This window comes from Neocloeon triangulifer, unplaced genomic scaffold (genome assembly GCF_031216515.1).
Source record: "Neocloeon triangulifer isolate White Clay Creek 2 clone unplaced genomic scaffold, ASM3121651v1 ptg000011l, whole genome shotgun sequence".
NCBI lineage: Eukaryota > Metazoa > Arthropoda > Insecta > Ephemeroptera > Baetidae > Neocloeon > Neocloeon triangulifer.
The window spans coordinates 2,250,897-2,275,676 of NW_026775553.1; the positions used below are offsets into that span (position 1 = coordinate 2,250,897).

Sequence of the window (24,780 nt, forward strand, 5' to 3'; positions counted from 1 at the left end):
CGTCAAAGCGCTCGCCTATTGGTTGGAACAAATACGCTTTGGCGCAAAGAGGACGTTTCTGATTGGTTCTGTTGAATCATCGATCATGGGACAAGTTTAGCCTTTTTCACATGTTTTTGTTTTTAAAATAATAATTGTTGATTTTAGATCCAGCCAGGTGAAGCAGGGCGATTTCAGGATAATTTATTGAAAATCACGCCGTAAAACCACACCGAACATATTATATGCATTTTTAGTCAATTTTCTGGTGGTTTAAAAAGCTAATTGCGCAGCTCGCAATTTCTCTTGTTTGTTAAAATTGAAGCAAAAAATGATTAAATTCTCAACAAATTTCGCACCGGTTTGTCAGAGAGCCCTCAGACTTGTCGCGTTAAATTCGCATAATAAAGATTTCTCCACAACAACGCCAACAAATTTCGCTGCAAAACCGGGTGGTGGTAAATATAAATATTTTCTCATTTTTAAACGCAATTCTTAAATCACTTTTTGCTGTCTTTTAGTAAACATTGCTGGTCTTGGTGGCAAAGCGGCCAAAAAGAAACTGGGGAAACTTGGCCCCGCCACTGAAAAAATGGTTCTGCCTGTTGAAACCGACACGCAAATCTTGCACGACTACGTCTGTGGAACTAACTTGCTAAAGGAAGGCGGCGAAAACATCAAACTCAAGGAAGATTCGGAATACCCTGAATGGCTGTGGACCCTGAGGACAGGTGAGAACTACAAATGATAACACGGAACTGAAATTAATTTTTATTAATATAGGGAAATTCCCTGAATTGAGTGAGATGGATCCTGAAACTAAAGAGTACTGGATGAAAGTCAGAAGAATGGGTGTGGCAAATAACAACAAATTATTGAGAAATAAACGATTAAAATAAATAAAGAGCTTAAATTTTAGTATTGTTCTGCAACTTAAGTAAATGATTTTCAATTCTTTTTTTTTTAGCCAAGAATACTTCGATTCAATAGTTTATATATAAAAATCCCATTGGTATTTTTTACTACAAGATATACGATTATTAATATTATGAAAAATCAAATTGTTAAAAAAGAAATGCTTTAATTTAGAGGAACTATTGAATTCTAATCAATAACATTTGTTATATAAATTTTGATCTGATGGATTTTAATTGTTTTATCAAAGAGGCCTTATTACGGTTTAGCATCATCTACTTTTTATTGGTTAGGGCGTGTCAGTTCCAGTAAAATTTGACCAATAGTTATTCTTCAAGCAGACTCTGTTTACAAATTGGTGCCGGCTGGTCATGCCAAGTCAAAAATTAGCTTAAATTAAATAATTGATTATGAATCAAACCTGATGTGATCTCAAAATGTGTAGAAATATTTTTCTCAAATTGAAAATCAAGTATCTTGTAATATTCACAACGTTGTTGATTCTTGTTGCCTTATATCATGTTCTGAGCAGTATTTATCCTGCCAAAAACAGTCTGAACAAACAGGACGAAGGTATGAATATCCTTATATTTATGATCAACTCTTTTTATTCAAGTAAGAAAAATTATTGCAGAGGTCACCATTCCTACTCTGTTGTGGTGGACACCTTTTACTGGAGAAGATGGGATTGTCAAGAAATGCAATGTAGGAAATTTGGAAGCTTCCTGCTATTTTACCAACAACAGAAACATCCGTTTGAATGCTGGAACAAAAGTGGTATTTTGTAGCAAATTTAAAAGTTTTGATTTTGAATTACATCTCATCCCTTTTTTTAAAGGCGCTTCTTTTCTACGGAAGTAGTTTCGCAGCTTGGGACCTTCCCGAGGTCACCATTGGGAAAAAACCGCTTTGGGCTCTCCTGCACGAGGAGTCGCCGAGGAATTCTGCACTTCTTCAGCACAAGGACGCACTGAGTCTTTTCAATTTTTCGGCCACATTCAGTCGGCACAGCAGTTTTCCACTCACACTCCAACATTTGACGAGTTTAGAGGACCTTGTTGGTAAATAATTTTTTTCTGTTGGCCACATCAATAAAAAAAAGTTATTTTTTAGGGAACGAATTTTTCGTATCTTGGAAAGCTAAAACTGAGTACCAGCAAAAACTGGGCCTGGCCCCTGTGGTCTTCATACAATCCGACTGTGATACTTCCACTGACAGAGACACCTACGTGAAAGAGTTGATGAAATTTATCAAAGTTGATTCTTATGGTGCCTGTTTACAAAATAAAAAACTTCCTGAGAGGTGCGCTGACAAAAAAAGATTATTACAACCTTGATACTGATTATGTGTATTTAGCATTCGGGATCCGATGTTGGCCTTGCACAGCGCAGAGTTTTGGAAATTTCAAGCTCGTTATAAATTTTCTATTGCAATCGAGAATGCCGAGTGTCCGGACTACTTGACTGAGAAATTGTGGAGGCCTCTTATTATAGGCTCAATCCCTATATACTACGGTTCTATTAGTTTCCAGGTATTTTACAGCACAATTGCTTTTATAAAAATTATTAATAAAAACGGTTTATTGATGTATAGGATTGGATGCCTTTTGATAAAACAGCCATAAGTGTTCGTGATTTTGATACACCCGAAACATTGGCAAAGTTTATAGCAATGCTTGACAGTGATGAGGAAAAGTACATGGGATATCTGGAGCACAAGAAACGTGGCATTGAAGAGATTGAAAACAAAAACTTGGTTCGTGTTATGAAAGAAAGAACTTGGAGTGTCGGAAATCGGCTCTTTAATAATTTTGATGCAAAGACTTTAGTTGAGGAGTTTGAGTGTTTCGTTTGTCAAAAACTTCATCAAAATTTAGAAGTTGATTGGCACGTTGTTAATGTCAAGCACTGCGAGTGTCCTCCGCCAGTTTCTCCTCTTGAAAAGAGAGAAATGAATGAATCATTTTGGTATGATCAGTGGCATCAAGGCAAATTTGAAGCGCAACTTTTAAGAGAATTAGTTGAGAGCGGAGAAAGATTGAGCCAGGAGGAATTTTATGAAATTGTGGGTGAAAGGAAATACAAGGCTTTTAAAAATATATAAGATGTATTTAACATAGTACAATTTTAATCAAATTATCTGTTTGAATCAAACATATATTTGAACAATGAATTAAAATTGAACATTTTTTACTAATCAAAAATAAAAATATTATAATATGACTAAAACTAAGCACAAGCAATTTTTATTTTAATGAATAACAGCATGATATAATTTTCTGTTGAGTATATTTTTTATCTTTCGTATATTAAGGCTAAGTTCATAATTAGCTACAGGCCAAAGTGGTGTTGCTGCAGGTGTCGGAGGTCTTCAGCAGTCAATTCAACTGGTATTGACAGGTTGTGCTCGTCCCTGCCTAAAAGGACGTCCCCTTGATTTCTGCCAAAATCCGGCAGCAACAAAATTTGCGAATCACCATATCTGCTGAGGTCAGCCAGGTAAAGGGGTGAGTCCCTTGCTTGGTGTCTCTGAACAAACTCCTCCATCACAGAATCCTGAAAGCGGGTGTCTGAATCTAGAGAGCTGCAAAACTCAGCAGCCTGGAAATGATGTCTGGGCTTGGCAAGATCGAGGGTGACTGAATCAGAGCAAGTGTAGTTTTTGGGCATCTCCAGGTCTATCGGCTGGTCGTTCTGATGCGGAATGTACGTCAGGTCGTGGCCACCTTCTGTAGAGAGGTGCATGTAGTAGTGGCTGACTTCATCAGACACAATTGGAGTCGGAGAAAGGTCATCGAATCTTTCGTCAGCGTCAACAAGTTCTGCTTGCTCACTGGTTTTGTCAGGAATTGATGTCTGAGGCTTCTTCTTACTTTTGCTGCGCGCCAAAGGTGTCAAAACAAACTCCCCATTTTCATCTTTGACAAATCTTTCAACAGTCCGCACGACACTTTGTTCGTTGTGACATTTTTCTCGGTGTCTTTTTAGGTGCGAGCTTCGTTTGAAGGTCTTTCCGCAAAATGTGCACGAATAGGGGCGACTGTTGGAGTGACTCGTCATGTGCCGTGTAAGTTCGGATGCTCTTTTGAAAGTTTTCAAGCACTGGCCGCAGACGAAATTTCTTGTTTCCGAGTGAAGGAAAGTGTGGTGGTCTTTCAAAGCGGATAAGTTGAAAAACGCCGAGCCGCACAATTCGCAGACAAAAGAGCGGTCATTGAAGTGCAACTTGATGTGGCGGATGAGATTCGTTTTGAATTTAGTTCTGAAAATATCAAATTTAGTTTAAAAACTTAACCATTACTAAAAGTTTTGCCATACCTGTAATTACAAGTGCAGCATTCATATGCTTTCAAATTGTGTACTCGGTCATAATGGGAAGTCACAGCTTTTTTATTTTGGAAGCCTTTGGTGCAGACAGCACACTGGAACTTGCTCTCTTGAATGCAATTTTTAGCCTCCATGGCTAATTTGTGGCCCTCCAAGGTCAAGTGGTTCTCGTAGGCACTCAGGTTGGAAAACAATTCGTTGCAGGGTTTGCATTTAATTTTTTTATCCACTGAAGAGAAACACAATTTTTTAATTCCGATTAGGTTTTCAACATCAAATTTTGAATGTCCAACTCACTTGAATGTTTTTTGCTGTGCTGCTCAAGGGCAGAGACTCGAATGAATTTTTTATTGCAAATGCCACACTTGTGCTTGGGCTTTTCGGTGCAAACCTGGTGACCACTCTGCTGGTGCTCTTGCAACACCCTCCAAGCGGAGAACCCCTGTTTGCAAGTCAAGCACTGATACTTTTCATGACTCTGTGGAGAAAAATGAAACAATTTAAAATTAAAATCTAGATTAAAAAAAATAATTAAATAACCACCTGCAAATGAGCGTTGTATTGCTGCTTTCTGGAAAAGGTCTGGTGACACAGCGGACAACACATCATCTGACTCTCTTCGTGGGTCTGCTCGATGTGAGCCTCCAGTTCCTCCTTGGTGTCGCAGAAGTGTCCGCAGAAGTTGCACACCTGCTTGTCCTCGGCATGCATCTGCAGGTGTCTGTACAGGCTGTGTCTGCGGGTGAACTTCTTGTCGCAGAAATTGCAGTGGTGCACGTAGTCGACGAGTCTCTCGTTGTGCGTTTCTCGCATGTGCCGTTGCAGTTGCTTTCGACAGGTGAAGAGTTTGTTGCACAGCTTGCAGTCGTTCTTCTCGTGGCCCTGCATGTGCTTCTTGTAGTGGCGGGTCAAGGCGAAGGTTCGCTTGCACTTGAGACATGTTATCGAGTGCTCTCTCTGTTTCTTCAACGCTGGTGGTGGCTTTTGAGGGGTGTACAGAGGGGCGAATCCGCTGGAACAGGCAGGTCCAGTTACGTCTCCAACCTTTTTCCGCATTTCAAATTTCAGGCTAGACTGCGTGGATTGCTACAAAATTGAATTATACATAAGCTTAGATTTAGGGCTCAACATTTATAACGTAAACACCGAGATGACGTACATAATTTAGTTTATGATCATAAATTATTAATTTGTTCAAATCAAAACATTTCAAGACGGTTGCATATTTTATCGACTTTCTTTAAGCCCATAAATAAATTAATTACCTTAATAACAATATAAATAGGTCGAAAAATGAGAAGACGCACCAACCAGGATTATACATAAAATATAATTCAATCATAAAATAAATCCATGTATGTAAACATAAAAGAGGGTGTAACCAAGAAATTCCGGATACTGATCGCTGATTGGCTGCGTGCTACGCGCGCCTTTCACTCAACCTTCAAAATTTATGAATCCAATGGGAAGCGAAGCAATGAAAATCAATTAAATCAATCATGAATGATCATTTAATTCTTGAACTCGTGAAAATTGGCGGAACTGTTGGGTTTCCTTACCCAATATCAAAAGAGACATGGTCACCACGCAGTACCCACACTGTAGTGGAAAGAATTTAATTATAACAGAAAGGATTTGTGGCTCTCGCATATAATTGAAATGAGGAATCGTTTGTTATTTAGATGACATAAAAAATGTTCTAGCTTAGTTTAGTTGAAATTGATTTTAATAATACTAGAATACAGTTAAGTTTACACAATAATTACCAGCTACAGGAAAAACTATTCACATCATAGTCATCAATTAATTTATGCTTTCTTTGTGACCCCTATCCTTTCAAACTTAAGGGATGTGGGAGTGAGGATTAATTTGATAAACAGCCACAAAGCCATATAATAAGTAACTTAACTGAACGAACGTTGCGTTTCAAAAGCAATATCCACATTGCACGCAACCCCAAATGATTAATTTATTTTGGTTCACTTGCAATAATTGTCACTACTAATTAACCAAGGCAAACTTTGCCCCGTAATTGTAGTATAACAAAAATCATTCTATATAAATCAGTCTGCACGGACTGGTTAATGCAAAAATCTTGATGATTTTGATGTGTGTCTTGTCTCTATGTGTGTGAGTGGCAACCATTACATACAAGTACAAAATAAGAAAGAAGAGAAGAATCTGTCTGTCTGTCTGTTATTTTAGTTCTGAGGCCAGAAAGATGTGTTGTATCCCTGCTTGACGCTATTCTTGCTCTGCTGAGAACTTGTCTGCGAACGCTGTCCGGAACCACTGACGGAATCCTGCGAGCAAGAAAACATCCAATTACGATTTGATCGATACAGAAAAAGCAAAACATGATGATGCGAAATTTTTAATTGAAGAATTTCAGAATGCGATATAGTTCCCCATGAACCAAGCAGATAGAACTATTAAGAAGGGAATGAATTAAGTGACCGAAGTGACTAACAAAAGCTTAACACTCTAAGCCAGATATTAAAGAGCATGTATTGTGAGCAAAAGGTGGTAGCATGGAAATAATTAAGGTTACGGACAATACGGAATCAAGTCAGACACTTACCGAGCGTCTGGCCTGGTTCCTATACTCCATCTAAATCCAAATAAAAAATAGCCGAATAAGTAACAGTGTGTTTGTCGGCCTAGCTGCTTATTCCATGGGGATTTGGAGAGGAAATTGAACTGAACTGTAATTTTTGTGTCTCACCTGGTGCAGCGGCTGATGCATCTGCTGAGGCATTGCTGGAATGAAGAGAGGAGCAAACTGGGCTGTTGCAGTCGCTCCGATCTGGCCTGTCTGAGAAGCCGGCAAGTTGAAGGGCTGTGCAGCAGAATAGCCTTGCTTATCGTAAGACTGAAATAATGAGAAATTTCACAAATTTAATTGAAAAATATAAGCTATGATCTTCAATTTACTTACATTGACTTTGCCGAGGGCGACATGCGGCTTGCCATACATGTTGGACGCTATGTCTGATCCTGAGCCTGTGGCTGAGCCCGAAGAACCGCCGCTGCCAACAACGCTGCCCTTGCCAGTCTGTCCACCCTGACTGCTGGCAGACACGTATGCACTGCTGCTCTTGCTGTAGTCAGCAGCACCCTGTCCAGTCAAACTGTCGTAGCTAGTTCCAAAGCCTGTGTAGCCGGCTGGCTTGGCATACTGAGTGCTGTTGGAGGCTGCATGCGCATTTGTGGCAGCAGTTGGCATCTGAAGCAAATGCCAATAGAATCGAGGAAAATTTACAAATGGTTTGACATACCGGGTAAAGGGGAGCGCTGTATTGGAAGCTTCCAGGTACGACGTTGGTTCCGTAGAAGTAAGCATAGCCAGGCGGCAGCGTTGTTGGGTTGAGCATCGGCTGTTGGTGGGTTGGGGTGGGATTCTGCTGAGCAAATTAGTTCTATGCATTTCTTGTTCAAAAAAGATTCACGTGGTTCTTACTTGTTGCGAGAGTGTTGAAGAAACTGGGCTGGAATTGTTGTCAGTTCTCGTGTACCGACCGTCCCCTGACACTGAATAAGCCACACTGGTCATGCCACTGTCTCGTCCTAGACTACTGATGTCGTAGTAGCCACTAGGCGTTTGCTATTTATTCAGAACCACACTGAGATTAATAGATTTTACCAAAGTAGCCTTACCATTGGTACCCGAGATGACATCATTTGGTGTTGGAAGTCATCGAAGCTGTATATTGGTTGCTGCATGTTAAAGTATGGCACCTGACCCTGGCCCATGATGTACTGCTGATGACTCAGCATGGTAGGCGGAACTCCTGAGTAGATGAGAAATGCTACATTAATAAATGTGCTACATCTGAACTTGTCACAAATATTCTAATTTTGATGTTTTCAGGCAAATGCCAATTTCATCACAAATATTCATGCAATGTATTTTTAAGGTAGCTTGGAGTTTTTTCATCATAACATCGGTTTGAAGCATTCGAGAATTTCAATCTATATTGTACCTGCAGTTGAACTTGTGACTTTAGTGCTAGCGGTGTTGCTCTGACCTGTAGTGAGACCAAGAGAGGTCTGTGCTGCAGATCCTTGTATTGTTGAGCTCGAATTGGTACCACTGCTAGGGGTGTCAAACTGGAAAAGAATTAATAAAGATAAGATTGTTTTTTTTTTTTACTAAGCATTAAAATTTTCCCGTCTTGATACATACCTGAGCGTCCTTTGAAGAGGAGATGCTCGACCCTATCTTGCTGGCACTGACTGAACTGGCGCTGTGCAAGGATGAGGTGGTGGTGGTTGGTCCATTGCTACCGTAGCTTCCAGGGTATTGGGTGCTGCTGGCTGCAGTGTATGCAGTTCCGGAACCAGAAGTGATGTAGTTCTGAGGGTACTGTTGGTTGTAGGTGGACGAAGAAGCAGCCGACACATTCTGCCCCACAGAGGGGTACGCCTGGTAGTTACCGCTACCTGCCTGGTGGTATGTGCTCGTGCTGCTGGTCTGATTGTAGGTCGAAGTTGGCGCCCCTGACGAGGGGAACGATTGGTTGCCACTGTAGCCAGATTGGTTGCTACTAGAGTACGACTGGTTCTGGGACTGCCCACTTGGGTACTGGGCCGAAGAACCTTGCGATGAGTACCCAGTCGAGCCTCCGGTGGAAGGGTAGCTGGACCCGGACTGGTAGGACTTCTGGTACGAGCTTTGGTAGGTGGAACTAGAGTTAGTGCTGCTTGAGTAAGCGAGGTTGTCAGACTTGGCAGACTCAATGCCGGTTGAGCTCACAGGTGCCCGATACGACGATCCGACCTGTTGCTGCGCCTTATGATCGTTAACTTGTGCAGGGAATGTCATGGAATCAGTTCCTCCCAACTGAAAGGAATTTTTAATTTGAAATAGGGAAAAATACTATTGCAAAAAATTCATCTTACCTTCTGACTGTGAGAGATAACGGCTGTAAGGTTGGCCTGGCCCAAGTCCTTAGCAGAGGCAGTCTGGGCAGAGCTTGCATAAGCAGCCATGTTATCCTGGGCCTGCTGGCTCTTGTTAATGCTCATGCTGCTTAGATCAAGAGGAGGCCCTGCGCCACCGGAACCTTGTTTAAGGTCAGCTGAGGTTTTGTACTTGGAAGTAGGCTCAGGTGCATTCTTTGAAAACTCAAACGAGTTTGAGTCACTGCCGAACTCGAGTCCTCCAAACTGTACGTCCAACGCAGAGGTTGTTGTTGCATCACCAGGCATCTCCACAGCCGAGGATGGAATCTATCACAAACGTTAAATTGGGTATGACAGCAACAACACAAATCTACCTTGGAAGGCGGCGGCAGCCTTGGTCGCTGCACCTTTGGTCTGGATTGGAGGTTTTGTGATTGCGAGGCTTGCTTCTGCTGATGGGGCAACGCCTGCGAAGAACTCTTGATTTGGCTGCTGTAACTCGGGTTTTGACCGCCATAGGCTGTTGCCGAATAAGAAGCTGCAAATTTTAATCAAGTGAATTCCTGTTTGTCTATTTTAGTTAAGGATTTCATAGTAATATAAGTGTCAGGCAAATGCCAAAATAATCAACGGTAATCATTGTAGTTTTTAAGGTAGCTTGGGTATTTTTCATCATTTGAATTCAGTTGGAAAACATTTTGATCCGTCAACATACCCGTGGCCGAGTAGGATGCCGGGCTTGATGATTGATAATTGCCAGCGGTTGCTGCATAGCCTCCAGAATTGACAGCAGAGACGTACGAGATCGGTTCCTTGGGTCCGTTGGAAGACCCGCCAACGCCCACAACCGCCTTGAGGGTTTCCGAAGCTGCGGCCGCTTGCGTCAGTTGAGAGAAGTATTGAGATTGTGCTGGTGTCAGACTCTTGCTGGCCTGGGCTGAGGTCAAAGACTGAGGTAGCATGCTAGCTGCTGTGTCAAGGCTACTGGTCGGCCCCGACAAGCCTTTGGCCGCAGCCGCAAGTTCCCGATCCATGGCCTCGACAACCTCTGCAGCCGAAGGCCTCTGCACCACCGCGCTTGGAGTGAACACTTTTGTGTCAGCCAGTGAACCAGTGTACTCCTCGTTGTCCCAGTCTTCAGTAACAGGAAAGCTGTCATTCCACTCACCCATGCCATAATCAGCACCTGAATACATTTGCAATTTGATCAATTGAAACAAGTTTTTTAGATAAAAAGGTACCATTGGCATTAGTCTCAGGCTCGTTGTCCCCGTTAGGATCCCAAGTTTCTATGGACTTAGGGAAGCCACTCTTCTCTCCTCTGCCTTGGAAGGTTCGAGGTCCTGATCGACCTCCACCCCTCCCTCCTCTACCAGATCTTCCGGGGCCGTTAGACATCCTGCCCACACCTCTTCTCACTGCCGCCTCCCCCTTGGTTCCCTCTTCCTGCAGGTTTTTCTCATTTTCTTTGTTTTCTCTTCCACGCCCTGAAAATGAAGAACATGAAATAAATATTCACTACAAATCTAATTGCACTCACAGCCTCTGCTGTCCGATGAGCCACGGCCCCGCATTCGGGGAGGACCTCCCCTTGTGCGAGATCGTTCTCGGTCGGCCGCAGACTCCCCAGGCTCACTGCAGTCCCTGGCTGCACCTTCAGACTTTTCTCCGCGAGATGACGAGACAGCACCTACTTGATTGCGAGTCTTCTTCTTTTTTCCAGATGTTTCCCACTCACCCTGAATAGTTCACGAGTTAATATTTTTCATAGTAATTTAGGCAATAAAAAAAAAAAAAAGAATTACAGTTCCAGAGCCCTCAAGCAGCATGTTGACAGCCCTGTCAAGATCGTTGTCACAGTCGTGCAAGGCGGTGCACACCTCGTCCTCAGACTTGCGAGTGGCGTCCATCACCTGCTTGATTTTATTCTTCATGTCAGGGTCTTCAGATCGGGTGTCAATTATTTGCGCAAGTCTCATTTGTTCTGCAGTTGCCTGAAAAAGGAAAGGTTGATGAGTTTCAATCCAAGAGACCCGAAACTCTTCTGGTCTAGTTAGCAAGTTCTGGCCCCCGTTACCTTGTTGCCCTCCTTGATGGCCTGGCTGGTACGATAACTAGAAGCTATGTGAGCCTCCTTGTTATTTTGACCTTTGTTTATCCCCTGGTGTGCAAATCACGGACATTATGAATATTATTCCCAGTTTGTCATTTAATTTTGAATAACCAAAGAGAAAAACATGCTTTCAAAATATTTTCGTACCATTCTTATTAAAATTTTTTTATTTTGGTCAAAATAAAACACCTAACCGTGTTAAAGCTGCAACAGGCTGAACAGACTTGTTGCAGCTCTAGCCACTTAAAATGCGGGAAATAATAATAAAAAATAAAAAAATATAAACAAAAATTTCTATAGAAAAAGTTACCTTGGGAGTGTTGTCTGAAGTTTTTGGTGTGTCTGTCTTTGTGTTATCTGTCTTCTGTGCTTTGTTTGATGGAGTTGATTCGCCAGCAGATGGTTTGGCAGCACCTTTGCCGCCCCGAGGGCCGGCTCTGCTAACAGAGCTCATCTTGCTCTATTCTTCTATGTACACTTGCTATTTACAAGAAGTACTGCAACAGAAGGAATAAAGCAATTTTAGTAATTTGATAAGTCTAGAGTAAACAAAATTCATTCAAAAAGTGAACGAACTTAAAAAAGTGATGATAAAAATTCAATCTAATTCATTTCCAGCTTTATCAGAAGGAACTTATCAAGCAGAAATTAAGATGAACTATTTTAAAAAGAAAGCATCAACACAAGGCTGATTTGCCACTTTTGGAATGGGCCCATAAGTACATATTCCTTAAAAATTTGAAGACTTTTGATTTAAATTTGTTAGATATTAGTTGTTTAAATTATCCATTGGACATGTTTATGGATTAATATTGTGAGAATGGCAAGAAATTAAGTTTCACTTTAAAATAGAGCAAATAATTCGGAATAGAAGAATCCGATCTGCATGAAATTTGATGAGATTGCAATTCTTGTCTAGAAAGACAATTATCAATTCAGCGTTGTTGAGAACTTTCAACAACGCGTGACATCACCAGATCATCAACAAGAGACTTATAATCTTAAACTTAAGAAGGAAAAAAATTATAATTTTTTTAACAAAAACTGCTCAAATACTACAATCTGGAGGAAAATGCAATAGATAATTTCTTAATTTTTCACCCATTATCACTTAACGTGATAACATTGCTTGAAATCGGAGAAATCCACGATGTCCTTGAAAACCGCGTCGTATTAATGCCTGTTGGCTTCGTCTCAGGTTGCATCATTTTCAGAGCAATGATGGATTTCTCGAAGGACCCTCATTGCGATAAGTGAGAAATTCTAAACTGCTTGATTTGCGCGTGTAAATCAGGGTTCTTTTAGAGGAAAAAAACTTTGCAAGTTACAAGCGCCTCTTCCTCCTCTGCGCCGGCCATGACTAACATAAACAATCGTCGTCGGGTGGAAATTAGCGAGGAAATTCGAGTCGACGAGCGAAATTTCTGAGAAAATCGGAGAGGCAGCGAGAAAGTGAGGCGGAAAAGTGGGCTTGAAGGGCGAAACTGATTCGGAAAATCAAGTGAAGCGCCGGGTTTTTAGCCATGTGGGGGAGACGCCATTTCCATCTTTGAAAGAGACAAACTCTATGACATCCATCCAACGATAACAATGCTCGTTCGGCCCCGCAAAACAGATTTTACGCACCAGTGTCGGCGCTTCTGAGCGCCGGAACATCCCCGAAATGTTTTCCAAACAGATAATTGCAACTCGCAAATATTTAAAGGGCGAATAACGACCAAAACCGCGATGCACCTTACCTGGAAAATGCGCTCAAAAAGCTGTCGGTCACGTGATCACGAATTCACGACGGCGCCGAGTCTGCCCTCTGTGCGCATGCGTGGCGCAGCCAACTTTTATTGACGTCATAAACCATTTGAATTTTTAGGAGGGAAGTTTAGGAAGTTACCAAAAAAAATGGGAATAAAAAATAATTTAATTATAGATAAATTTTACAAATATTTCAGATACCTTCCATCAAATGCAATCGATTAAAAATTAAGAAGAAAAAGAGCTAGATGAATTTGAAAAATTAAAAAGATTCCACAAAACCAAAATTCTGCAATATTTATTCTTAGGAAATTAAAAAAATATTGAGAAATGACAATTTAAAAATAAATGTCTGCATGGCTTCAAAAGAAAGATTTTATAATTTATTATTTTAATTAAGCAAGTCCCTATTTCAGTGAGCTAGTGATAAATATTTGAAACGAACTTAGAATATAAAATTCTCAAAAATGTTTTCTCTTTAATCATAAACGTGATTTATTCTGCTGTATCAAAGATCAACAACAAATATAAAATTCTGATGATGAATAAAAGGAACGTCTGTATGAAACAATTAAAAAATAAAATTAATCGTCATGCTGGAATAAAATTTTAAACTTAAATATTGTATTTTTAGGTCATAATTTTATTTCTTCTAATAGATAATTTCATGTGCTTTTGTCTAACTTTTATTTACAAAATAACAATAACCCTCAAGGCTGCCTCATTTTGCTAACTTTTCGATTTGCTTGAAGATGTCATCGGCTCCAAGATTATTCAGAGAAACGCTGCTCTCCTTTCCAAGATCTGCAATTTTCAAAAGGTTTAATCATCAAAATAAATTGCATGTCCAGGTAGATAATTGCAGGCAACGACGAATATTGAAGATTAAAGCAGACTTTGTTGTTTTATTCTACTTTTTTTTATATGTCTATTCTGAATATTAATTTGTTTGTACAAAATTCCAGTTACAGTTCAATAATAAGCTGCAATAATAATGATATTTTTTAATTTTAATTACATAGATGTTAGAAAAAAACTATTATTTGTTAGTAAGTTAAATAAAAAAGTTAAAAACAAAATTAGTTTTTTTTTTCACTGATTAATCAATTTTGTGCAATTAATTTTTATAAATATTTATTAAACTTTGATGCAATTCTTGAACATTAAGAAATGAGTATCTCGTCTACGTAAATAATTAAATCTTCTATTTCTGTGGCCAAAAATTACAAATGGATTGGTTGTAACAAGGGAAATAATACAAACAGCTAATACCGAACTTCTCAGGCAAATAAAATTGAAAAAAAAATCTGGAAAAATTGTTGATTGCTACGTACCATATCTGGCATAAACACGGGGCTGGACACCACTGCATTCTCTGATCAAGATTGGGAAACGTGGATTCGACTTCTTCAGTTCGGTGTAGTGTTTTTCGACGAATTCCCTAAAAATATGAAAACATGATCAGACCAATATGATCAGAAATTCATTAATAATTGAGCTCTTCACCTCGCTCCGCGACTCTGTTCAGACTTCTGGCACAAGTGGATCCTCAACTCCTTCAGGGCCGAGCCGAATTTAAGCGCTCGTCCAGCCATTTCTGTGCAATTTAACAATAAATATATAATTTCTGCCAGACGGCTGAAAGAAAATTTCAATCAATTTTTCGCCTGTATGAACACGCCCCCTTCTTGCTTCCTGATGCGCCACTAGATGGCAGGCAACGTCAGTCTGGATTTCTCCTTTTCTCCTTGATAAAGAGGAGGGAGGAGGGGAAAAATAGAAGGAGAGAATCCAAGATGAAAAGAGAAGAAGAGATTTATTTTAAGCACACAAAGACAAAGTGTTGAGAAGATATCCGAGTATAAGAAAACTGAGCGTAAGATTTATTATTACGAGGACAGTGGAACTCGTTTGTGTTTAATTTTGTTAGCGTCGAAGGCCGCGGTCGGTCAAATATAATTCATCAAAGTCTCGCCGCCTCGGCAAAAAACACTAAAAAGTGACGAAGGCAGCTTTTGCTAGGAGCAAACACGTACTGGAGCGGGCGACAGATGCAGCAGCCAGTTGTATGCTCTGGACATGTGCGTTGTTTATAAGTTTGTTGTTTATATCGTAAATTGTTTACAGTGACATCGCGGCGGCGCCTCTTTCCAAAGGCTGGCTCGTGAAAAGGCTAGACGAGGTCAGCATGTAGCGACGACGGCGGCAGCTTCCAAGCAATGGCCAAGAAGCAGCTGAACAATGTCGAAGTGCAAGTGTTCGAAAGCGAACTGGCGTCCCTAGTGGTGCGAGAGTCTCTCACCTACGAGATCAAAATGGAAACCAGGGCCAAGAGCAAGTTGCGCGGCATCACCATGGTGTGTTTCGCCCTCGCCGTCTCCGGCATCATCTACCTGGGCTACTTTTGTCCGGACCAGGTGTGCGCCCTGTCCTCCGGCAGCAGGTCGCCGGCCGACCTGAACGCGTGGGCCGACTCGGTGGCCGACAGCCTGGGCCAACCCCTGTCCAAAGGTCAGAGTCTCAGCTACGACGAGGTGCTCAACGAGAATTTTGACATGAACGGACACGACGTCATGGTCTTCCTGCACATCCAGAAAACGGGGGGCACGTCCTTCGGCAAGCACCTGGTGCGCGACCTTGACCTCAAGAGGCCGTGCACCTGCCACCGAAAGAGGAAGCGGTGCTACTGCTTCCGGCCAAACAGCACCGAAAATTGGCTCTTCAGTCGATACTCGACGGGCTGGAAGTGCGGTCTGCATGCCGACTGGACTGAACTGACCAATTGTGTCGACTCCGAGTTGGACAAAAACGAGGGTGGAACCGTCAAGAGAAGGTGAGGAATTTTTTACAACATACAATTTTTTTTTAATCATAAAAATAAATAATTACACGATAGGCAGTTTTGTTTTGCAAGTTTTGTTCACTTTTTGTAAGATGTTATAAAATTTATTATCTGCATACTCGAAGAATTTTAATCTCATCTTTGTTTTGTCAATTCACACATTTGCCAGCCAAGATAGTTATCGCACTAGGCATAATATTTACATTGAGTCATAATTTTTCCTCTGCATTTTGCCAAATTAATTTAACCAACTCTGAGCTCAAATTCATCTACAAGGAAAGAGCTGACTATTTTTTATTTTTTATTTTCTAATGATAGGGGAACAATCTTTCTGCTTTGGTAACCATTTTTCTTGGTCAAAGTCCATCCATTGGCCTTGATCAAAGGCCAAGAGTATTGAAAACGACGTACCATGCCATTTTCATTCTCGTCAAAATTTTCAAATTATTTGTAAATCAACTGCCCTACATTTAATTGCAGAATATTTTATATAATAAAATACGATCAAATATCTCAAAACTTAAAATTTTACTCATTTTAGAAATTATATTTTTTTTTAAACGGCCACACTTTGTTTTGAATGATCTGAAAAGTGTCGTGGATTTCTCTACAAAAAATCAGTTGAAATTTACACATCATTTGAAAGATTGAGGCGTGGAAAAAAATTCCATAAAAAATTAAAACAGTTTCTGGAAAAACGCAACTGTGGTTTTAACATAAAAATTGAATATCTCTGGTTCAATTTGAGATACAGAAATTTGGCTGGAACAAAAATTTTCTTTTTACTTCCTCTTCAACTTAACTAAATAAGTTTGGATGTCAAGGTCGTCACACAATACAAAAATAAATTCTAGCAAAAATAAGCCACCTTCGATTTTTCTGCAATTTTTTTCTTGGATCACTTTAACATGTAGAAACAACATATTAAAATTTAAGAATAACATCTTTTAAAGTTTTTCTTAGAAAAATTTGCAGTAGTAAAAAAAAACCTGAATTTTTCACATTTTTTTAAACTTTATTTTGAGAATTAAGAAATGAATTGTCATAAGTAACGAAAATTTACCCAAATCAGATGCATAAATATAATTTGTAGCAGTAATATTCAGCTAAATGCTTAATGTTTCATCCGAGCTCTTTCCGTCTTTTTCAGGTACTTCTACATCACCCTTTTGCGCGACCCTGTGAGTCGCTTCCTGTCCGAGTACCGACACGTGCAGCGCGGCGCCACTTGGCGGAACGCGCGGCACTGGTGCGGCGGCCACGAGGCCACCGAGGAGGAGCTGCCCAGGTGCTACCCTGGCGAGACGTGGCAGGGCGTCGACCTGAGCCAGTTCCTCGCGTGTCCCTTCAACCTGGGCGCGAACCGGCAGACGCGCATGTTGGCCGACCTGGCGCTCGTCGGCTGCTACAACCGGACGTACCTGCCCGAGGAGCAGCGCAACACGGTGCTGCTGACCTCGGCCAAGCGCAACCTGGCGTCGATGGCCTTCTTCGGGCTCACCGAGTACCAGAAGGTCAGTCAGTACGTGTTCGAGGAGACGTTCAACCTGCGCTTTTCGATTCCGTTCGAGCAACACAACGCCACGGTGTCCGGCGCCACCATGAACGAGCTCTCCGAGCAGCAGTTGGCGCTCATCAAAAAGGCCAACGCCCTCGACATTGAGTTGTACGACTTTGCCAAAGAGCTCATGTACCGCAGGTTCCACCGGCTCAGGGCCAAGGACGCCCATTTCCGAGAGCGCTTCTCGCACTTGGGCGAAATTCCCGGCCAAGACTTCAACTGGGACCGCCTCCAGAAATGAATTCTTGAATTTGCCCCCAAAAATCTCCTATTATTTGTAAAGACCTGTTGCTCCAATGGACAGACAAGAAGTACGCACCACTATGTGTTTTAGCAGAAAAACCACCACCTTTGTAATAAAAAAACGGTGGTTTGTTGCGTGATATTTTTTAATGTTGGCATTACCAAGCAAGACTAAATTAATTCCAGTGTTGTTATTTAAAATGTTAGGGCTGAGAGAATCGTGGCTAAAAACGAATAGAGACATTTGAAGAAAATATTTTCCCCGTTTACCAAGAGCAAGGTTATTTTTTCGCACGAGTTGAAAATGAAATCGAATGTCAGCTGTGATTGTAAAGTTTAAACAAAAAACTGATCTCATCCAAAAGAAACCCCTAACTGATCCAAAACGTGGCCATTCTCAAAGTATACCACTTGGTTTTATGTCTCTCTTCTCCAATAGTTGCCCCTGAAAGATGCGCGCAGTGCGTGTTGCTTGGAGACAAATGGCTTGCAATTTGTAGAACTTCAAAAATTGTAAAAAACATGACTTACAAAAATGACGCCTATGACATAACAACATCAGTAGAATTTAATACTTAAGCAATTATATCATTCGGCAGCTTAGATACTAATCGAGTGATTTATTTTTAAATTGAACTTAATTGTATTATAAAATGACAATCTCTTTTTAAATATTTTCTTTAAGCTGGGTGGATTCTTGCCTAATTTCAATCATTATGGCTGATTGCCGAAAGCTATAAAATCGAAAAAAATTTATCAACTTAATAAATAATGAAGAGAAATAACCCTATATTTTTATAATTTTAAAATTGTGGTTCTTCCTTTGATATCTAAATAAAATCATTAACCAAAGTAATGGAAAAAAAATACTGTTTTTATGCAACAACAATTAATTATTTAAAGTTTGCACACAAGTTTAGTGATCTAATCAAGCTGAATATTAATTTAAGATACTACTTTGTACTTTTTTTACTTTATTTTATTATTACTTTTGTACTAACTGCTTCAGAAATAGTGGTGAACTTTGCAGCACCGCGCGCTTTAACCCAATGTTAATTAATAAACTGCAATATGTAATATTCTGCATTAAAAAAATGGCAACTCCTACAATTTCTTTGATGATTTACAATGTGTTACAAGAAAAAGTTTTTATTTTAATTGTCAAAGCAGCTCCATTAAAGTGTAGTCAGTGATTGTAGTGTTTCCTCCAACTAGCTCCTATTTCACTCTAGGTGTTACAAATTATTAATAATTACAGTTAGCCTTTGCGTGCTAAGACTATAGAGAATTATATGAATTTTTTATTTTAACGTTTATCAACATAATAGGGAGAGTCGTCTTTTTATAGGATGACATGAAGTAATAAAGCTCATATAATATATGCGTCATTTTAAAAAAAACCCCAGACACGCATTGCATTGTGCGACTTTATAATGGTAATCTTTGTTTCTCAAGTGCACATGGAGGTTCTTGTTTGTTATTTCTTCTTACATTTAATTGCATTGAAAAAAGGAGCATAAAAAATCAAATTTAAATTTTTCCTTTCATAGTTTTAAAATTTAAATCCAAATAAAAACAACTTACAATAATTTTAGGTGGTTTCCATAGTAAAAATAGTTTATGTTTAATTTTAATATATTCATTATCTTCAACCTCAATCAAATCCAACAATTTCTGCTTGCTGCTCTATTTTTGTTTAGTTATTTTTTTTAAATCATCCCATCTTATAGAGAATTATCCTCTTTCAGTCAACACTTTTGTTGAATGATGTCAATTACGCCACGCTTGCAATTGTTTGTTTTAGTGAAATTGCAAAAAGCGCAAGTTTCTTGGAAGAACCCAATATTATTTTGAAATTGAATGTAATTGTGAATATTTTGTGAAATAAAATAATTTGCTTTAGCTGGAAGGAGGTCTTGCACGCCAGTTTAAAGGCTTTGTGAATCCTCAATTTGCAGCGGAAAGCCATCTTCAAATTTATCTACTCTAAAAAATTACATATCATGCAATTATTTTTCTATTTTAAGGATCACATTTGAAATGCGAAAATTGCTCGCGAGTCCCAGGCGGGAGAAAAATTACTGTTTTTTTGGGATGGTTTTCTTTTGCAAAGGAAAGGATGGATTAAAAGCTTGTCCGCACCTGCCGGCTATTTAAATGTTTTACTTGTTAAAAGGACACAAAAAATATTATGTGTTTCAAGCTGAAAACGATTTTTAATTGAATCATTTAAAGCAATGAATGAAGTGCTGGAATCTTCCATATCTCCGTTTTCCTCAATAGGAAGGAAAATCGCACAGTTAATCTGTAATTCTGTAACATGAGAAGCGTTAGAAATTATTGTCTCTGCCGGACGGTTTTCTTCCTTGTTGCAGAGCCGTAAATTAAAAGGGTGAAAACAGGGTCAGTTTTATGTCTAATAAAACTTAATTGTTTTGTTTCTTCTTAGAGCGTGGACTTACAGATTTGTATAATAAAATAAAACTTCAATTTATGTGATTTACGTTCAATAATATTAATGAGATGGAATTGAGCCAGTGAAAATTTTAAAGACACCTTTCGGATAATTCATTATAATGGCTTGTCTTGTATATTCTTTTAATTATAATTTTTTCCCACTATTAATTATGAAAAAATCGCAACAAGTTAATTGTTATTCTTGAAAAATGATAAATATACGATTTGCGCCTTTGTGCAAAAATTTGTGAAGTGTGTAAATTTGTACAAATAAACAAAATATTGCCAAATGAATAATAAAAATAATACGTGAAAATGTAAACTCAAGTTTAAATTTGATATTGTTATACAAACCCTGACAAACCCAATAATATAGTTTGCAACAATATTATATTTTTTCCCTTCACAATTGAATTGCCTATAAAATGACTAAGTAAATTTTAAGATTGATATGAATTTTTATATTAGGCAGATTATTATATTGAGGCTTCAATTTAAATTAGTTATTGATCGCTGGTGCCATTTGAGAAGGTTTTGATCAACTCCTTTGATCTGCAAACTACATATTCATTTTAATATTGTTGTTCCTTTACTGGAGTTCTTGCAGCCGCCAATTGATAATTATAATAATAAACATTATAAAGACACCCATAAAAAGTCTATCTTTAAATAAATATGCTCGAACTCAATCATTCCTGCGAGTTCCTTGTCAACACAGTGATTAATAGTATACATGGCTTTTTGACCTTCATTCGATGTCCCCCAAAACTGCATATGTTTGGAAGCTGCTCAACTTCAGTGGTGACTTATTAGCATAGAATGGAACATTCATCGACCACTTCCTTACTACTTGCTTGGAATTGAAATGTGAGCTGGGACGTTCAGGGATTGAGCAACATAGGAAAAAAAGAGTTAACATATTTCATTTTACATTCTATGAATTTATTTATACATATTTTGTTACAGAGCTTGCTTTCATGGCACATTTCCCACAACATTATGTACACAATTCTTTCCTTCCATTAAAAAATGTCAATTTTTATACAGAATAAATTGTGTCAACTTAACTTTACAGCTTCGTCTTCTTCAACATAATGTGCGCAGCATCATAAGGCACTTTTCATTCAGAGATACAAAATAAATTTGATGCAGCAGAGCTTCTCAATCAACAAAGTATAACAGTTGTTTGTACTGAATATTTCGATCAAAAATAACAGACCTCCGTGCGGAGTTTACGAGTAATATTTGTCACTAGATTATTATCGTAACAAAATCAAAATTAATCAATTGCTTAATTTACACACGCGCGACGCACAGTTTCCTAAGTAAGAAGAGCTTGGATTCACCACTTAAAAATTAACAATGGAATTAGAAAATGCTTATCGTTTGTAAGAGCCCAAAAAGCGGACACTCGAGAATTTGATTTGTCAATTTAAATTTTCCACCACAACTGAAATGTCGGAACAATTTCTAAGTTTTGATACAACGCAATAGGCATTTGTGTGTGTGTGTGTGAAAAAGTGATTATAAATTGCCATTATACTTAATTAGACGTGATAAAAAAAATGTCTTTTCAAATAAAATTTGTGAGGAGAGAAGCAGATGTTATATTTCAAAAATTTACAATAAAAAAATGACAGCAATGCCTTGCACACAGAAAATGTGGTTTGTGATATCATTATTCTGGCATTTACTTGAGTGATGAATAAATTTCATTCATTCCTTTCGACAAGTATATTATTTTCAGAGAAATTGTGGACTCGGAGGACTAAATACTAATTTGCACGATCGCTTCTCAATGAGAACAAAAATGCCAAAAATCACTTGTCTTATCCAAGAAAAGGAAATAATAATTATACCATGTAAGTTGCTTTCGTTATTCTCTTATCTCTACGACATATTGGCTATATACAAGGTGCTCTTGGAAAATCATGGTATATCTTATTTTTATCCTCGTTATCTTTTATGTTGAATTTGTTTAGATGCTTGTACAAAAATGATTGCTCTTTATCATAGTAATAGTAGTAAAGGGTATATATCTAAAAGTCTAAAGAGCTACTTTTATACAACGGGTTTGGTACACTTATTCAACATGGAGAAACTTTTGAAAAATTAGTGTGTTGTAATAGTTGATTTTCGACCTCGAGGAAGATTGCAACTAGTTTGTGGATTTATTTGCAGCCGCCCTTCTCAGCGTTTCTCTCAGGGTCGGCTGATTGCCACTGCTGCGGCCACCCTTGCCCCTCTGAGCAACCTTCTTGTCCAAAGACCTGGTCCTCAATTGATACGACGTGTGCGCTTTGACCTCCTCGTCAAGCTCGTCCTGAAGCTGTTTTGCCATCAGGGCATCTTGTCTCTCCTGTTCCAAAGTACTCAGGTACTTAGAGTAATTTAGGCTGTCCGACCTTTTGTTTTTCGATAAAATTCCGTCAACGGAATCGTCGTCGTCACTAAGTGCGAAAGGGTCGGGCGAGTTGGAGCCGCGGTCAAAACTGTAGTCGTCGCCCACCAAATTCATCTCCTCCTCGGTCGACTCTCCGACCCGCCGCACTTTGTTGTGAATGAAAGAACTCGAAGGGCACAACTCCCGTTTGACTGCCTTTGGTTGGTAGCCTGAGTGGGGAAAAAGTCAGCAAATTCAGTTTTATTATTTTAACAAACGATACCTTTGAAAGCTGAGAACGAAGAATGTGGTTTGAAGTAGTTTTTAGGAGTTGAAGACTCTCGCTTTTCAAAGAAGTGAAGAGTTGAAAACTGTCTAACCAATGGTGGGCTGAAATCGAATCATTAAAATCCAAACCTTTTTAATTAAAGTAATTATGCAAACCTGCATGCAGGAGTTTCTTCAAACTGCAAGTGTTTGACAGGCGTCGCTCTAATTAGTGGAACTTGAAGCACTGCACCATCTAAATTAAAAAAAAAAAGAGTTTGATCTCTTCTTTCTTTGTTATTTAATCTTATCAAACCTGGTGACAACTTTGGTGGAGTTTGAGGAACTCTGTGAATAGGTGCAAACTCGTAATGTGGGAATTCGTTGGTGATACTATCGCATCTGCTAATTTTCAAACTTTCCCTTTCGTCTGGAATTAAACCAAATGAATACCAAAGTTAAAAATGGATACCATTGCTTTCTACCTGTAAAACTTCTATCAGTCTGCGGTGAGTTGCTTCGACTGTTGCCCTGCAGGGGCTTTACTTTCGAAAAGAAAACATCCAGGGGGCCTCGAACCGAGGACGCAAAAGCACCCAACTTGTTTTCTTTGTCATCTGTTTTTTGCTGCTCTCCGTTCACTTCCATTGGCTCCAATCTGCTATTTGATCCGTTGATTTCCTGCAAAGATAAAATTTGTAAAAAAAAGTCATTAACCTGCAATAATTGGACGTTGACAAAGTCTTATAATTGAGAATAGATTTTAACTCCTTAAATTATTATTTTAAGAATAATGATGAATGGATTTTGCAACAGAACCAAAATACATATAAAAAAACTCCCAGATTTCAGAAATAACTAAAATATTTGGCTCAGGGATATCAAGTCTATCTTATTTAAATTAAAATCCTCCTCACCAGCTCAATCTGAGACTGTAGCTCTCTGGCCAGTCTTTCGTCTTCGTCCTCTCTCTTCTTCACTAAGTCTTCCTCCTCCTAAAAGAAAATTTAAAATGAAACAACTGATTTTAATTCCCACCTGGACCACGGATAACCTCGTGGGCCGTTCAACTAATGACGCAGTATGTGTACCAATGATTGTGAAACAAAATTAAATCAATAGCACAAGTTTGCGGAAATAAGTGGCCGTGGATGCGAGCAAACTCACCCGCAGTTGCTTGATGAGTTCGGCAGACGCTTTTTCCTCAGCTTCCTGCTTGGCACGCATTTCGTCGTCCAATTTGGCCTGCGTGGACTCGAACTCCTTGCGAATCTCGCCCGGCTCGCAGATTTTGACAGGTGCGGGCGCCGATCCCTCGAGCACTGCAAACAAGGAACAAGGTCGCCAAGGTTAAGTGTACGTGCAAGGCTGAATATTATTATACGCGCTCACCATCTTCCAGACAATCGTCTTCGCCTTTTTGTTTCATAGCAACGTATTCGGCGTAGTTTCGCTGGATGTGCTCCCAGAGTTTGGCGTTCACCAGGCTGCCTTCTTTCCTTTCCTTGCGCAACCACGCGCCGACTCTTTTCCGACACATCGGGCAAGTGAGGTTGGCCATTTCCATGGAGCCATCGAAGCACTCAAGGCACAACGCATGTTTGCAAGGCAGCGTCACGGGCTCGACCAGGATGCCTCGGCAGATCGGGCAGATCAGTTTCTCCAAGCTGAGATTCTTAAACATCGTGCAGCCCTCTCCGACGCATACGGGCCCCGTCGATTTGCAAAATTATACTAAATTCGCCAAGCCAAACGTCACTACGGAGTTTTCCCTCCAGCTGGGGCTCTCTCGCTCGCTCACTCTTGCGCTCACTCTCGGGCTGTCTGATTGATAAACATCCGTCAAGCACCAGCAGCAGCAACAGCGCCACAAACACACGGAACGGAGCGCACGGAACACTCGGAATACGGAATTAAAGCCCCGCATTAGGATGGAGGATGGCCTTACTTTTCGTTGTTCGCGGCTGCTTTCGGTTTGTGACGCTTGGGGCGCCACCAGCCGGGCAAAACAAGGAGGTTGACATCGACTTGAGCGCCAC

General features: G+C 39.7%; 7 protein-coding genes across 12 annotated transcripts; 3 read left to right on the forward strand and 4 right to left on the reverse strand.

Moving 5' to 3' along the window:
- The first annotated feature begins 110 nt into the window (after window positions 1–110).
- Window positions 111–931, forward strand: LOC132196103 (large ribosomal subunit protein mL54). Its single transcript, XM_059618525.1, has 3 exons — window positions 111–437; window positions 501–710; window positions 763–931. The coding sequence occupies exons 1-3, from the start codon at window positions 311–313 to the stop codon at window positions 876–878; spliced, it is 453 nt and encodes a 150-aa protein (XP_059474508.1). The 5' UTR covers window positions 111–310; the 3' UTR covers window positions 879–931.
- Window positions 932–1,067: 136 nt separating this feature from the next.
- Window positions 1,068–3,127, forward strand: LOC132196102 (alpha-(1,3)-fucosyltransferase 10). Its single transcript, XM_059618524.1, has 6 exons — window positions 1,068–1,467; window positions 1,529–1,671; window positions 1,733–1,955; window positions 2,008–2,197; window positions 2,252–2,426; window positions 2,489–3,127. Exons 1-6 carry the CDS (start codon window positions 1,332–1,334, stop codon window positions 2,996–2,998), a joined length of 1,377 nt encoding a protein of 458 aa, XP_059474507.1. The 5' UTR covers window positions 1,068–1,331; the 3' UTR covers window positions 2,999–3,127.
- On the reverse strand, window positions 2,979–5,622 carry LOC132196101 (zinc finger protein 883-like). The gene is made up of 5 exons (XM_059618523.1): window positions 5,487–5,622; window positions 4,765–5,307; window positions 4,519–4,699; window positions 4,213–4,450; window positions 2,979–4,156 (listed from the first exon to the last, which is right to left on the reverse strand). The coding sequence occupies exons 2-5, from the start codon at window positions 5,275–5,277 to the stop codon at window positions 3,226–3,228; spliced, it is 1,863 nt and encodes a 620-aa protein (XP_059474506.1). The 5' UTR covers window positions 5,278–5,307; window positions 5,487–5,622; the 3' UTR covers window positions 2,979–3,225.
- Window positions 5,623–5,929: 307 nt separating this feature from the next.
- LOC132196097 (protein lingerer) lies at window positions 5,930–13,066 on the reverse strand. 6 transcript variants are annotated; one of them, XM_059618517.1, is made up of 17 exons: window positions 12,979–13,066; window positions 11,550–11,736; window positions 10,932–11,120; window positions 10,667–10,865; window positions 10,368–10,613; window positions 9,842–10,312; window positions 9,501–9,664; window positions 9,124–9,453; window positions 8,408–9,064; window positions 8,205–8,331; window positions 7,888–8,012; window positions 7,682–7,825; window positions 7,500–7,625; window positions 7,160–7,447; window positions 6,947–7,093; window positions 6,803–6,832; window positions 5,930–6,524 (listed from the first exon to the last, which is right to left on the reverse strand). In XM_059618517.1, exons 2-17 carry the CDS (start codon window positions 11,691–11,693, stop codon window positions 6,423–6,425), a joined length of 3,489 nt encoding a protein of 1,162 aa, XP_059474500.1. In that variant the 5' UTR covers window positions 11,694–11,736; window positions 12,979–13,066; the 3' UTR covers window positions 5,930–6,422. The 6 variants fall into 6 exon arrangements, with proteins under 6 accessions (XP_059474500.1, XP_059474499.1, XP_059474497.1 ...); XM_059618516.1 differs by having other exon boundaries at window positions 7,500–7,622; window positions 7,879–8,012; XM_059618514.1 differs by having other exon boundaries at window positions 7,879–8,012.
- A 544-nt stretch (window positions 13,067–13,610) lies between these two features.
- Window positions 13,611–14,684, reverse strand: LOC132195834 (NADH dehydrogenase [ubiquinone] 1 alpha subcomplex subunit 2). Its single transcript, XM_059618071.1, has 3 exons — window positions 14,495–14,684; window positions 14,323–14,429; window positions 13,611–13,792 (listed from the first exon to the last, which is right to left on the reverse strand). The coding sequence occupies exons 1-3, from the start codon at window positions 14,581–14,583 to the stop codon at window positions 13,710–13,712; spliced, it is 279 nt and encodes a 92-aa protein (XP_059474054.1). The 5' UTR covers window positions 14,584–14,684; the 3' UTR covers window positions 13,611–13,709.
- Window positions 14,685–14,754: 70 nt separating this feature from the next.
- On the forward strand, window positions 14,755–20,413 carry LOC132195831 (heparan-sulfate 6-O-sulfotransferase 2). Its single transcript, XM_059618068.1, has 3 exons — window positions 14,755–15,054; window positions 15,116–15,821; window positions 16,981–20,413. Exons 2-3 carry the CDS (start codon window positions 15,208–15,210, stop codon window positions 17,630–17,632), a joined length of 1,266 nt encoding a protein of 421 aa, XP_059474051.1. The 5' UTR covers window positions 14,755–15,054; window positions 15,116–15,207; the 3' UTR covers window positions 17,633–20,413.
- Window positions 20,414–21,014: 601 nt separating this feature from the next.
- On the reverse strand, window positions 21,015–24,571 carry LOC132195829 (E3 ubiquitin-protein ligase RNF168-like). Its single transcript, XM_059618064.1, has 8 exons — window positions 24,134–24,571; window positions 23,909–24,063; window positions 23,659–23,736; window positions 23,227–23,422; window positions 23,058–23,171; window positions 22,919–22,997; window positions 22,758–22,864; window positions 21,015–22,704 (listed from the first exon to the last, which is right to left on the reverse strand). The coding sequence occupies exons 1-8, from the start codon at window positions 24,423–24,425 to the stop codon at window positions 22,250–22,252; spliced, it is 1,476 nt and encodes a 491-aa protein (XP_059474047.1). The 5' UTR covers window positions 24,426–24,571; the 3' UTR covers window positions 21,015–22,249.
- Window positions 24,572–24,780: the final 209 nt, after the last annotated feature.

What these genes read in the sequence shown, in the direction of transcription:
- LOC132196103 (XM_059618525.1), top strand. Translation starts at nt 311, where the DNA reads ATGATTAAATTCTCAACAAATTTCGCACCGGTTTGTCAGAGAGCCCTC. An exon ending in CGCTGCAAAACCGGGTGGTG is followed by an intron (nt 438 to 500) that starts GTAAATATAAAT and finishes GCTGTCTTTTAG; the next exon opens with TAAACATTGCTGGTCTTGGT. An exon ending in GCTGTGGACCCTGAGGACAG is followed by an intron (nt 711 to 762) that starts GTGAGAACTACA and finishes TTATTAATATAG; the next exon opens with GGAAATTCCCTGAATTGAGT.
- LOC132196102 (XM_059618524.1), top strand. Translation starts at nt 1,332, where the DNA reads ATGTGTAGAAATATTTTTCTCAAATTGAAAATCAAGTATCTTGTAATA. An exon ending in TCTGAACAAACAGGACGAAG is followed by an intron (nt 1,468 to 1,528) that starts GTATGAATATCC and finishes AAATTATTGCAG; the next exon opens with AGGTCACCATTCCTACTCTG. An exon ending in ACGGTTCTATTAGTTTCCAG is followed by an intron (nt 2,427 to 2,488) that starts GTATTTTACAGC and finishes ATTGATGTATAG; the next exon opens with GATTGGATGCCTTTTGATAA.
- LOC132196101 (XM_059618523.1), bottom strand. Translation starts at nt 5,277, where the DNA reads ATGCGGAAAAAGGTTGGAGACGTAACTGGACCTGCCTGTTCCAGCGGA. An exon ending in AATACAACGCTCATTTGCAG is followed by an intron (nt 4,700 to 4,764) that starts GTGGTTATTTAA and finishes TTTTCTCCACAG; the next exon opens with AGTCATGAAAAGTATCAGTG. An exon ending in TGCTGCACTTGTAATTACAG is followed by an intron (nt 4,157 to 4,212) that starts GTATGGCAAAAC and finishes TGATATTTTCAG; the next exon opens with AACTAAATTCAAAACGAATC.
- LOC132196097 (XM_059618514.1), bottom strand. Translation starts at nt 11,693, where the DNA reads ATGAGCTCTGTTAGCAGAGCCGGCCCTCGGGGCGGCAAAGGTGCTGCC. An exon ending in GGCTGCCGCCGCCTTCCAAG is followed by an intron (nt 9,454 to 9,500) that starts GTAGATTTGTGT and finishes CGTTTGTGATAG; the next exon opens with ATTCCATCCTCGGCTGTGGA. An exon ending in AGTCACAAGTTCAACTGCAG is followed by an intron (nt 8,013 to 8,204) that starts GTACAATATAGA and finishes TCATCTACTCAG; the next exon opens with GAGTTCCGCCTACCATGCTG.
- LOC132195834 (XM_059618071.1), bottom strand. Translation starts at nt 14,583, where the DNA reads ATGGCTGGACGAGCGCTTAAATTCGGCTCGGCCCTGAAGGAGTTGAGG. An exon ending in GAACAGAGTCGCGGAGCGAG is followed by an intron (nt 14,430 to 14,494) that starts GTGAAGAGCTCA and finishes TCATATTTTTAG; the next exon opens with GGAATTCGTCGAAAAACACT. An exon ending in CCGTGTTTATGCCAGATATG is followed by an intron (nt 13,793 to 14,322) that starts GTACGTAGCAAT and finishes TGAAAATTGCAG; the next exon opens with ATCTTGGAAAGGAGAGCAGC.
- LOC132195831 (XM_059618068.1), top strand. Translation starts at nt 15,208, where the DNA reads ATGGCCAAGAAGCAGCTGAACAATGTCGAAGTGCAAGTGTTCGAAAGC. An exon ending in GGTGGAACCGTCAAGAGAAG is followed by an intron (nt 15,822 to 16,980) that starts GTGAGGAATTTT and finishes CGTCTTTTTCAG; the next exon opens with GTACTTCTACATCACCCTTT.
- LOC132195829 (XM_059618064.1), bottom strand. Translation starts at nt 24,425, where the DNA reads ATGTTTAAGAATCTCAGCTTGGAGAAACTGATCTGCCCGATCTGCCGA. An exon ending in AACTCATCAAGCAACTGCGG is followed by an intron (nt 23,737 to 23,908) that starts GTGAGTTTGCTC and finishes ATTTTCTTTTAG; the next exon opens with GAGGAGGAAGACTTAGTGAA. An exon ending in GACTGATAGAAGTTTTACAG is followed by an intron (nt 23,172 to 23,226) that starts GTAGAAAGCAAT and finishes GTTTAATTCCAG; the next exon opens with ACGAAAGGGAAAGTTTGAAA.